The sequence below is a fragment of the Octodon degus genome, unplaced genomic scaffold (assembly GCF_000260255.1).
Source record: "Octodon degus isolate 3935 unplaced genomic scaffold, OctDeg1.0 scaffold00168, whole genome shotgun sequence".
NCBI lineage: Eukaryota > Metazoa > Chordata > Mammalia > Rodentia > Octodontidae > Octodon > Octodon degus.
In genome coordinates this window covers 4,772,029-4,785,057 of record NW_004524744.1, presented here as the reverse complement: position 1 = coordinate 4,785,057, position 13,029 = coordinate 4,772,029, and the positions used below count along the sequence as shown (strand labels likewise).

The following is a 13,029-nucleotide window of genomic DNA, read 5'->3' as shown; positions in this document are numbered from 1 at the left end:
TCTGTCTTGCTTTCTTTCTTTCTTCCCTTACACTTGCCAGGCAGGTGTTTATGCCACTGAGCTATCTCCCTGGTCCCTGGTGCAAACACTCTATCCATGTCTCATGCATTGTGTCTCCTGGTACATGTGTGCAAGAGAACTCTAGAGCAAGCTCCCTGCCTTTACAAAATCAGAACTAATCATACATTTTTGAAGTAGATTATTTTTCCAACATGAATGTTAAATTGTAGATGCAAAAAGACATATTATTTTACAGAAATTGTATGAATAGTACTGAATAAAAATAGCTGCAGCAGAAGAGAAATACTTTAAGAGAATAACTTAAAAAATTGATTAACCATATTGAAATTTTTGATTTTTCAAAATACATAGTTCAGGATTCTATTTCATTCTCAGTACATTATTATCTGTAAAAATATCTCTAGGATATGCCTCTGGCTTCCATAGGTTTCAAAAGACAGTACAGTATGACTAATAATAAAAAATGATTTCAGTGCTAGTCCCCACATTCCCTCTGAATTCAGTCTGACTTAGTTACAAGGAGTTAGATAAAACTCATGATTCTTCCTGGGAAGCAGAGGTGCCCATGTGGGCTGACAGAAGAGATATTTAAACATGGGAATGAATGCATTTTCAGTGGTGATTTGCTTGGAAAACAGTGAAAAATACAAAATTGTTTTTCTTCCAAAAAGAATGTGATTTCCCTTTTGTAATAGTGTACGAGTTGCACTTATTTACCTATGGTAAAGGTTATAATCTCCAATTTGTACCAAATAGAGTTACTTATGTTTTTTTCAGTTATCTGAAGGTTTCCTTTTTATTTTTTTTTATTTTTATTAGTATATGTTTGCAATGCATAGCAATTACGTTCCTTCTGGGGAGACATAAATAACACATCCTAACTACATTTTGCTTCTTCCCTCCACTGCTTCTTCCCCTTTTCTCCATCCCTTGGTCCCTTTCTTATTTGCAAAATAAGATTTATTTTGGAGAAACTGAAGTGCATTACAATTTTTAAATGAATATAAACATTTTAGAACCTATACCTATGTGTATGTATTTATATTTTAATTCAGGAAGATAATAAAGATTTCTTTTTCATGTTGAAGTGTATCCTTGTTGAAGAATTTACCTGAAGATAAACTAACCAAGATCATTGACTGCTTGGAAGTGGTAAGAGATTTTAAAGTGAAAAGTGAATTTCATTAGAAGATTTCAGAATCTAGTTATGGTATGAGCACTGTAAATGAATAAAATGGAGAAGATGGTAGATCACCAATCTACACAGGCCAGGAGGCTGTATCTATTGTAAAAATCCTAGGCCAATTCAATCTGAATCAAGGGAGCAGAAGGGGTCCTTTTCAGAAATGTATAAAAAGAAATTGGATTTGCATGTGCAAATAGAAATTTGATTTACATATTTTAATGCTTTTAATATATTTTATAAAACTAATCTTTCTTACTCAACAGGCATTTGATTTTCTACAATTAACATCACAGTCCTTTACAGAGCTTTCCCAGTATAAAAGGGGCAGTGAGGCATAAATAGGAAATGGAACACAGAAAGGGCATGTTTATGCTTTTGGTGACAGGACTCTGAATCAGACTATGGAACATTCTATACTTGAACACTCTAGGTCACTAAGATAAGTTTTAAGGAATTGTACTCAAGAAGCACTTAACCTATTTTAATATCTAGAGGAAAATGGTGTGTTGGAATGTATTCAAAAATTCATTTTAGGCATCATCCAGATGGTTGGTTTTGGTCCAAGCCTCATATTTTTTTGTGAATAATGCTTTTATGACATGCACCTTGGATTCTAATGCTATACATTTTATGAAAACCTCTTCAGATTGCAGAGATTAAAATTCAAAGTAAATAATCCCTCACACTTTCTTGGAGGCTCATCTTCATTAAAACCAAAATGGTTTCTATGGAATTTGAAGGAGGTAGGGAGTGGTAAAGTTACTTCTAGCCTTTAAGGTTTTATATAGCTGCTTTTAATGGGAGAAAAATTTTCAATTGTGCAACAAGATTGATTGTTGACAGATTCGTGCTTCTTGTCAATCATATCATGTAGCATGAACCAATATCTGTTGAGAAGGGAGCCAGGGCCAGTCCCTCCTGAAGTGTAAGTGATACCAGTAATGTTTCCATTTATAATTTGTGGAACTCATCCAGTAATTTATCAAGGAAAAGCCATGATGACACAGAGTGCCTGGCCTCATGCTCCGGGGGGCTCAGGTATGAAGTGATTTTCAAGGAGACAGCTGACCCTCTCCCCTTGGGATTTTTCTAATGCAACACAAACCGATCACAGATGTTAGAAATTAATAATTCATCCTAATTTTAAATGTGTGTGTGTGTGTGTGTATGTATGTATGTATGTATGTATGTTTAAAGCTATAAAAGTCCTGTTTTTCTGTTAACCAGAGAAATCTGTTTTTAATCTAATACTAATAGAGTTGATTTACCAGAGGGGAATTCCATGCTGACAGCAAATATGAAAATGTAGTATCATTAAAAATAAATGCTATACATTTTTATGGCAGCCACAGGCACTAACTATGGAATTTATAGATGGGACCTCAATGCAGTATTATTTAACACACAATTCAAGCTTGAAAGTCTCATCTTTTGAAACACCCTAGAAAAGCTGTACTATATCTGAGCATTTGGAGACAACAGCTCAGTTTATAAAAGTCTCTTTATCCATACCTGGCAATCAAATGTATCTCTGTAGTATGAAAAAATTCTCAGATACAAAAGTGATGAACAAGAGAGTGATGGGATCTGTTTAGCTCAAAGAAGAGCACATCACTTACCAACATAGATTGGCCTCAGGACCCTTCAGCCTGGTCTGGACAAGCAATCAATACCTAACACAAGAGAGTTAGGACAGAGCACCCACAGAGTTCTAAGACCAGTGATTCCACAAACTCACTTTGTTGTCCTTAAGAAAAAAACAGGTGAAATCTGTCCTGCTCTGTGTACAGGACTATGACTTGCGAGGCCTTCTCTGTACAGATGAATAGTGGAAGGAGGTTAGAACTGCCTATCGCTGAGCAGTTGAGCTGATGCTTGGTCCACAGACTGTAGTACTTTTGGAAAAATAGCCCCTATAGTGCAGTGGTCCACAGCTTCTCATGTCACTCAGAATGTCTGATCTATAGATAGTCACTGCCTTGAGTCTGTCTTAGGCTGGAGTGTAGTGACAGACGATAACACAAACCCAATGTTGTTGATGCATCTCTCAAGCATGAGGTATTGAATATGGGAGAGAAAGGAGCTTCTGGTCCCACACAGAGTGCTCAGTGCAGAAGCACAGAGCTAGGCTATGCTGTCCTGCATTGCACATGCTGGGATCAGCCAGATGCGTGATGCAGAATTCTGGAATTGGACCCTAAGGCCTTCTCCACTACCATTCTGACTCCCAAAACCCTAGCTGTAAGGTGAGAGTGGAATGTCCCTGTCTTTCAGACCTCATTCACATAAGCCACCCCACACCGCCAAATCAAAACCTGATAGGAGCCCCCAGATCCACACTTTTAGTAGTTATGGTATGGGATTCTTATGCTTATTAAAGTTTTTTTCCCCCTCAGTATTGGTAATCTGGGATTTTGTACTGAGCTGCCTAAGCCCTAGGCCTTTTCTTCTTATTTTGAGACAAGGTCTCTGTAAGTCATTAATTTGCCCAGACTGAGCTAGAATTTGTGAACTTGGGATCCTTCTTCCTCAGCCTTCCAGAGGGTTGGGATTACAGACCTCAGTACAGTGCTCAGCTCCCATTTAAGTTTGAAAAATATTGATTTTTTAAGGAATATATAGATATAGATATAGATACATAGAGAGAATTTTCCACAGCCTGCCTCTTGATTCAGACATTTTCCATTTTTAGTAATTCTTTTGAAAACCTAGTCTTTCTTAGAGTCCCTGCTAACACTTTCACAAGCCAGAGAGTCTTTTCATTGACTGATGACATCCAGACTGTTGAGAAAGTGGAGATACTTGGAGATTCTGTTGCAACTTATGGGCCAGTGAATTCAACGTGGGGCAGCCTGGAAATGTAGAAGGGTCACCTGTCTGCAGTCTGAAAATTGGGATCTGTGGCTCCTTCTCATTCACTCCCAGCTCTCAGTAAGTTGTGTGAGCTCTGGTATCTCCTCACCTGCAGAATGTGGAGGCCACGGACCATTGCATCGGGAATGCTACGGAATTCTATGTAATTGGCTTGGCCACTTGGTCTACTAGGAATAATTTCTGTTGGTTTTCATTTTGTATTATCTAGTTCCTTGGAAATAAGAAGTCTGAGACTGCATTAATGCTGAAGGCTCATAGGGCCCACCCACTCTAGTCATGTGTGCTTTAAAATTTCTAAACTGTTTTAATTCTTTTACTAGGGAAAAAATAGCTGGTTATAACCTAAATACTTCTAAGTATTTTTTAAACAATAAATTTGGGGGCCAGCCAAATAGCTCAGCAAATCAAAGCACCTGCAAGCAGGCACAGTGGCCGGGGGTTCAATTCTTGGGCCTGCCATGCCAGCCCCGGCCCTGGAGTGAACTAAGACAGTGACTGACACTGGGCATGGTGGCGTGTGCCTGTAATCCCAGCACTTGGGAGGCTGTAAACAGGAGTGTCACTGTGAGTCAAATCTAGTAGTGAGAACCTGAACACCTTGTGGACTTTTCCCTGTAATACAGAAAAAATGAAAAATAAACAACATGTCACATGATGGTGTGGTGGAGTGTGTGTGTGTGTGTGTGTGTGTGTGTGTGTGTGTGTGCGTGTGTGTGTTTTACATCTGATTGTACAATATCGATATTTCTGAAGAATAGAGATTTTTAGCTGCAAACTATAGACTATAAGGAGTTCTGTCCTTGCCTCTAGTTTTTCCTACATCTTTTTATTTGATATATTCTTAATTTAACTTTGGTTAGGTTATTGCCAAATAAGCATTTTCCTTATGGTGAAAAATAAACTTTTCACATCTTTAGCTGTTGCTGTTTGTTTATATGATTTCTTCTGATCTCTACTACTTCTGTTTATCCTAAAATTATTTTCTCTTGTTTGAAATATCTTTTTCAAATTGTGGATCGCAAAGCATTATTAAATCATGGAACCAATTTCATGGATTTTTTTTTAAAGAAGCAGATTAGTTATATAGGTATTATTTTGAAAAATATTTCTGTTATATACAGAGAGTATATGCACACACCTTTTTCGTGTATTGGGTATATATGTAAAATGCATTTCTTACAGTAAGTCAAAGTAAAAATGCTTGAACACCACTATTCTACTGGATAGAGTCTACAGCTTCTCACTCCTCTGAGGGACCCCTTTGCAGTATAACCACAACGACAATAACCACACTATTTGCATTTTCCTTTTTGGTCTTGATGATCACCCTGGTTGGACTGGCTGCACTCCCCTGTTGGCAAATACTGGGAAGTCTAGCATCACAGCCAGTACTCACCACTTTATATTTTTGGTCTGACCTATTTCCACAGCCTTTCCTGATCTATGAAGTTACTGTCAACACACTGGGAGGTAGTATTTATCTTCCTCCAATGGTTTTGGGTGACAAAGAATCATCCCCGGGAAAAGTACCCACCAAGAAGGTTGTCCCTCACAGAATAATAAAGCTCTTTCTTAGTGTCCCCTTGGAAATGTTTTCCTTTTGAACTTATCTGGTTGACAGTAATTAAAGTCACACCTCTGCACACATTGAAGACCTTATAATAACTGAGGCTAATAGTGCCTCAAAAATTCTTCATGGTTCTTTTGCTCTGAGTGCATAATTGGAGCTGAGATTGACATGGGGACCAGAGAGACCAAAGAGAAGATGATACAAAATGAGAATCACTAATATGACTTCAAAAGCATTAGGACAGAGAATTGAACATCAGTTACATAATGAAGACAGCTGGACTACAGGACTGTGGTCATCTTCAAGAGATGCAGTCAGTGAGCTTGTCTACAGGGAAGGTTTGCGTTACATCTAAACAGAGAAGGAAGGTTTGGAGTAAACTGTGCAGCAAAGAAATGCAAAACATCCTTGTTCACATAAAATAGAAATTAGTCTTTTATTTACATAGTAACCCAGGAAAAATGATCTCAGTTGGGTTTGCAGAGTTGTTCAGAAACCCAAGCTGATGGCTACTTGGGTATTTCCAATAGTTGGTTCTCAGGGTCTCTCTGGGCCATGCCATTTAAATTGGCTAAACAGTGTAAATATACGTGCAAGAAAGGGTTCCAGGCTGGGTCTGCCAGAGGCCCACTTCAGGTTTGCTTCAGATCTTAGACAAAAGTTAATTATCTGGATACCGCTGACCTTCCTTCCTGCATTCCTGTGCAAAGTCTGACGGCCATGGCACAGCTTCACTGCAGGAATTCTTAGTTCCTGGGCACCTGGCATACACCAAACACTTCACCAGGTACTTTATACATGATACTACTTCATCTTCAAACAACCATCAGTGTGGGAAGTAGCCGATCATTAGTTATAGCAATGGAAGTTGAGGTCCAGAAGATGTGAAGCCAACCAAACCTTATTATTTTCCTTCTTCACATAGCAGGTACTCATCAAGCATCTCCAGTGCTTAAGACGTTCTTAGTGCCTCATAAACCATTGCTTTTAACTGACGTATTGTGGTTTCATCAAAACCTCCAGTTTTGATAGTGTATGCATTGTTACTACATCCTACGGCAAAAGGGAATTTATGGAAAAGTTTTGAGATTTTAAAACAATATCCTGGATTGGGCATGTGGACTGAACATAAATACCCCAACCCTTGACAGCAGAATATGCTCTGTCTAGAATCAGAAGTGGAAGTCAGAGAGACTCTAAGGGTAAGAAGTCAGCATGTCCTTGTTGGTTCTGAAATGCAAGGGCTCTGTGTAGGGACCACAGTGGCCTCAGAGAGCTAAGGGACAGCTGTCATGGACATTTGGAAAGACAGCAGGGACCTTTTCCCACATGTGAAGTTTGCCAGCAACCTTGACAGCAAGTTTATTTCCAAGTCTGCAGAAGAGAACACAGCTCTACTGAATCCTGGTGGTCAGTCGTGAGGGACCCTAAGGTGAGATGTCCTGTCAGGTCACACCTGGATTTGCTGACCTGCAGAAACTTAGATAGCAAGAAGGTTTGTTCTAAGTCCCTAAACTGTGGTTATTTTTGTCAGCAGCAGCAGACTACTAATGCACTTCTCTAAATCTTTGAAAATAAGTGTTCTTATTTTAATTGTATAGATTGATGAAAACAAAATTCATTGTAGAACTGGGATTAGAATCTAAATCTGATTTGCCTTAAAGACCTCTTTGCGCCACTAAGATATCCTGCTACTTTCCATGAGATGTTGAAATACCTTTGAAAATCTACCTAGCGTGATGTAAATGCAAATTGAAGTTATGTTTATGAGTACAGTATTGGGAGTAATATTTATTTCATAAATGTAAGTTGGTTTTAAGAGTAAATGAGTAGTACTATAAAGCAAGGACAGAAAAGTAGTTTTCAATTTATTTTCAAGTTTAAAAGAAAAAACAAGACAGAGCTATTAGGTTAATTATACCTTTAAAAAATTAAACAAGCCCAGTTTTGTTTGTATAAATAATTGAGAGATTCATTTGAGTTCTGACTTGGAGACCAGATCAAATTAAAATCCCAGAGCAGACAGTTTAATCCATCTTTAGTTTTCTGAGGTACTAGACTGCTCTTTTGGCCTGACAGGTGGATAAATTACTTTTCCCTTCTCAAGAATTCCCTAATCACAGAAAAATATATGGGAGAAAGAGACACTAATGTGTGGTAAGAAATAAGTGATCATTTGAGATCTCATGAGGATAAATCTGAAGTACAAGATGAAATTCATATATAAAAATTATAATGGCACATGTTCGTTTGCGATAATGAATCTTTTGAAATAGTACATGGAACAGTGCTATTGAGCATCCTTGTGGAATCTTCCTAGCAGTTGTCTTTCAAGGGTCAACAAATGCAGGCTAGTATTCCTAATGCCCATTAAGGATCACAGTGATTTTGCATGCTAAAAGCAAGGGGTAAAATAACTTGTTCTTTAAATCCTAGCCCTAATCTTTAGAGCATGGCTGATCGCTTGTGCAAATTGTGTTTAGGTCATGTACTGAAGGTGCACACGTACATAGTGATGGTCAATTCTTCTCACACCATTGCACTCAGTCTGTGAAGTTCAGTATTCCAAGTGAATTTTTTTTTTTTTTGTGTGATGGAAATGACATCAATACAGACAAGAAAGCAAAAGCCTCTTTACTTCTCCACAGTTTATGAAGGCAGTTTAAAGAAAGCTCAGTTACAATGAAGGGGGAAAAAAAAAGCACATGGAAGGTTAATTTCAAAGAAATTATGTCTTCAGTTGTGCATCTCCAATTGAGTTAATGTTTCTTTCCTTCTCCTCCCAACAGGAGTACTATGACAAAGGAGATTATATCATTAGAGAGGGCGAGGAAGGAAGTACCTTTTTCATTTTGGCCAAAGGAAAGGTAAATATTAATTCAAGGGTAAAATCAAAAAAGCTTTCACAAAATTAGTTTGCCATAAGTACTACAGTGCTCTAAAAAGAACTTCTCTGCATTGAATAGTAACGGTCTGGCTTCTCTGAGGGCTGGGCTTGCAGGACAAGGAGTGGGGGATAGAGGAGACTCATGAGAGTGCTAGCGGAGAGGTGCCTTAGACAAGTTACTTGGCTTCCTTTGGATGAAGTTTGCTTGCATACTGGCTGGGCTTTTTCTGAAGGCCTTTCTAGCTCTGAGGATGTGATTCTCAGTTAGTTCAAAAGTCCGAGAACACTTCTGTAACATGTCTCCTTCCACCACAATGACAAATAGCAGGTATAGAAGAAAGAAGGTAGCAAATGATAATGGTCGTGGTCAGATATCAAACTAGAAAGTCAATATTGCTAAGAATTTCAATGTATACTCAGTAGTCTGAGTTATTTAGGTATGGATTAAATATCACAACATCACACCCCCCCCCACACACACACGGTCTTTTGCTTCACCTAGCTATTAAGTGTTGTGCATTGATTCTTTGTTGAATCTTACATTCCTCAGAGACAAAAATATTCACCAAATATTAAAGGGAAGAGTTGACAGCTGATCCCTTGTGTCTTTAAGCTGTCAGAGATTTTACATAATGTCCCATCTTTCCCAAGAGAGTTTATTATCACAGAATCTGTCACTGCCTTTTGTAAACAGGCTTGATGGTGAACTTTGAACTGGGCCTCCAGTGAAGGAAAAATACGAAGAAAGGCATTGCTGATCTCTGACACTCTTCAGTAGTAACAATTACTTATCCTTACTCCACTACCTGGACCCCCTGTTTTGAAAGAATTCTGGCTAACAAAGAAGTTGCAGTTATTATAGTTATTTAAAAAATTTTAATTCAATGTGACATACACAAATGTCAATTGGGATTTCCAGTCAGCGTGAGGCAATAGTGTTACCATGTTAAGTTGGAATAATTGTGGGCCCAAATAGGGGTGATGTATTGAAGTCTTTCACTTTGTAATGAGGGTTCTTCCTGGGCCATGCTGCAGTCTGAGATACGTGCAAATGCTGTGGATTCTTCTTCAACTCACATCTTGCATTCCATTTTACAGAGTGCATAGAATGTGGCCCATCTGCGGACACCAGACTTAGAACTCCTGATGCTTCACCTTATTCTTGATAGGTCTGTCAGTTCTGAAAGGGTTTCTGACTCAACAAAAGTTCCCACAAGACTATCATTTAGTCTCTTAGAGGATCTCTAGTATGGAATCACTGGATTATTTTTAATAACCTTGTTAGAGCAGGTTTGAATGGAGGTTTCCTCTCACAGAGGGTAGTTCTTAGATTGTGTTAAAACAAGGGATTATTCAGATTCATCCTGAAGATCTGAGTAAGATGATTGTTCTGAGTACTGCAGAAATTAAACTGTCCTCTCTCTTTTTTCTTTATCAAATTTATATAGGTCTTCAGGGTTTGGATGAATGGATATTCATTCAGATGTTTTCTTTTGTTTTTGTTTAATATTGTTTAGGTAAAAGTTACCCAGAGTACTGAGGGCCACGACCAACCACAGCTGATAAAAACACTACAGACAGGAGAATACTTTGGAGAAAAAGCCCTCATCAGGTGAAGCCATAAATTTATGTATTAAACTAAATAAAATGCTTGGGCTGTTTTGCATGTGAAACTACTCTTTACAGTTGAGTTAACAAGTTAATGGCAGAAAACATCCACAAATTAAATACAAATTTTGAACTGATTTCTAAAAATTTCACAGTTTGTGGGAAGTAAGTATAGTGATTTTGCACATGAAATAATTGGAAAGTCTTACACTGGCTGGTGCCAGATTAATGTTCTCTTAGAATTTTTAGTTTTAACAAATTAAAACAACACGGAGATTCCATCTTACCTCAGACAGAATGGCTATCATCAAACACTCGACTGATAATAAATGCTGGGGGGACTGTGGGGAAAAAGGAAAGCTTCTCCACTGTTGGTAGGAGGATAGGCAGATGCATCCACTATGAAAATCAGTGTTCAGAGACTTTAAAAAACTGGGATTAGGATACTAGAATAGCTGAGTGGCACAGCCTGACAAGCACAAGGTCTGGGGTTCAGTTCCTGATACCAAAAAAAAAAAAAAACAAAAGACAAAAAACAAAACAAAATACAAACAAACACCAAAATAAAACAAAACTACAATTAAAGGTCCCATTTGATCCAGTTATTTCCCTTCTGGGTATATTCTCAGAATTAAAAACGTCACACCCTAATAATATGTGTGCATCCCTGTTTATAATGGCACAATTTATAATAGCGAAATTTTGGAAAAAACCCAAATGCCTACCAACCCAAGGATGGATAAAGAAAGTTGTTGGGCTTTTTTTTTTTATTTTTATATAATGGAACACTACGAAGTCACAGAGAAGTATAAACTGAAAACTTTTAAAAGTAAATGGATGCAACTTAAGAACATACTCATAAGTGAAATACCCAGATTTTTTTTTTTCTTCTGATGCTGGGGATCAAAGTCAGAGCCTTTTGCACATGCAAGGCAACAGCTGTACCACTGAGTCACATCCCCATCCTCATAAGTGAAATAAGCAAGATCCATATTTGTAAACATCATACTCTTACTAGTGTGAAACTGGGCAAATAAATAAGATCTAAAATGTACAACAGATATTATGAATTGGGAATTCATAGATACTATGAATTTCTCAAAAGAAAAGACAAACCATGATGAGAGTAAAGGGAAAGGAAGGAAGGGAAAAATAAATGTATACGCAAAGAGAATCAAAATAGTTATACAGCTATTTCTCTTAGTTCATCAAAAAGAAAGTTTTGTGCTAATATTGTTTGGACAACCTATCATGTCTGTATATTGTACTCTGAATAACTACTATGAAGACAACAATACACAAGGTATCAACTATTGCAACTGTCCTACTAATTTGTTTTGAAACTTAGTTTCACTGTTGCATTTTTTTAATCTTTAAAATTAAAAAAGCTTACTTTTTAAAAAGTCAATTTTAAAAATGGAAAATTATAATTTAAAACAATCATAACAAATATTTATTTTCCTATGGCTTGAAATATTTCCGTGTTTAGATTTGTTTAAAAAATAAAAATTAAAAAATTAGATGGCATGTCAAAAGTAATGTATATTTAGGTATTTTTATAGCTAATTTTGCAATCGCATTTTATAAACAATTCAAAATAATATATTTGAAATTCTACCTGAAAGGTCAGGGTATTTGAGGTAGGAGGTTATTTATCATTGATCTAATTTATGGAAGAATTGTTTTTAATGGCTCATCAGGTGGCTGAGAGGACACTTCGTACTTCCTGAAACTCATAAAGCTTCATGTCTCAAAAAATTATTTTTCTAAATAAAAATAACTTTATAAAGTAAAAAGTTAATGTTTGGGGGCAACATCCATTTTTAAAAATAATTCCATATGTTTTTAAGTAAGTACTTTGAATATTTTAATATGTCACTTAAATTTATGACAACTTTTATTTTAAATATACACTTAAAGGAGCAGCAGTTCTATTTATCTACTTAACTTTAGTTTGTGACGTCCTAGATCTGTTAATTTATATGACAGGTTTGCATAATTATAAGTAACACAAAAGTATTCAGAAATTATCTGAAGACAGGTTTGATTATTCAAACATTATAACGTTCTTATTTTAAAAAGGAAACCCAGGTGCTAAAACTTAATAAATTACATTACAGCTATTATGTAGGTAATTTAAAAGTGGAATTTAAACAGAAGTTGAATGACTCATTCCCATTTTTTAACTGATAATGAATTTGTTTCAATAGTAGAGAAATTATCTTTCTTTTTATGCCCTATCATAATGCGATAGCATTATCTAACACTTTAATGTTTTGTTCTTAACATTTATGCTTGCTTTATTTTTCTCATGCTCCTAAGTAAAATAGTTACAGCTTAGAAGTGTACAGAATTTTATAAAACAGCTCTTGGAAGGAAATATGCTATCTGTTTTTGCTGGAACAGAAATAATATGTGTTGCATGTTCCCGCAAGCCAAGTGTAGTGTTTTCCTACGAGAAACATGAGAACCTCTGTTTGTATACGGACACCCTGCCTCCCAGGGCAGTAGAAGTCTAGAAAGATAAAAATCAATGGGAAGGAAATCTGGGAACAAACATTTTTATGCATTTGCGTGTGTTTATACCACCATTTGTAGGGCTGCTGCCTGTGAGTCCATGTTCCTTATGTTCTGTATATTTTCATGACTTGACGTTGATACTCCCCTGAGTTCTTTCAGATTTTTTCTTTTGGTGCAAAAATAAATCCATGCCATTTACACAGCTACTATGAAAGGAATATAAGTCTATTCATGGACATTCAATACTTGCAAAGGATTTGCTGAGTATGTTCTCAGGGAAAAATCATGGTGGTACTCTGTGAGAGGACTGCCCCAAGTGATTTTCCCTGAACTCATGGATGAAATAGCTGATCAATAATCCAA

General features: G+C 36.8%; 1 protein-coding gene across 5 annotated transcripts in view; it reads left to right on the top strand.

Moving 5' to 3' along the window:
- Prkg2 (protein kinase, cGMP-dependent, type II) overlaps nt 1-13,029 on the top strand; it is a 107,258-nt gene that overhangs the window by 39,334 nt on the left and 54,895 nt on the right. For all 5 annotated transcript variants that reach the window (XR_002818484.1, XM_023703299.1, XM_004643195.2 and 2 more), the window contains exons 6-8: nt 1,110-1,173; nt 8,441-8,518; nt 10,056-10,150. Coding sequence is in view for 4 of the 5 variants with exons in the window: in XM_023703299.1 (XP_023559067.1) it covers nt 1,110-1,173; nt 8,441-8,518; nt 10,056-10,150 (237 nt within the window). In the remaining variant the exon portion in view is untranslated. The remainder of the gene's footprint in view (nt 1-1,109; nt 1,174-8,440; nt 8,519-10,055; nt 10,151-13,029) is intronic.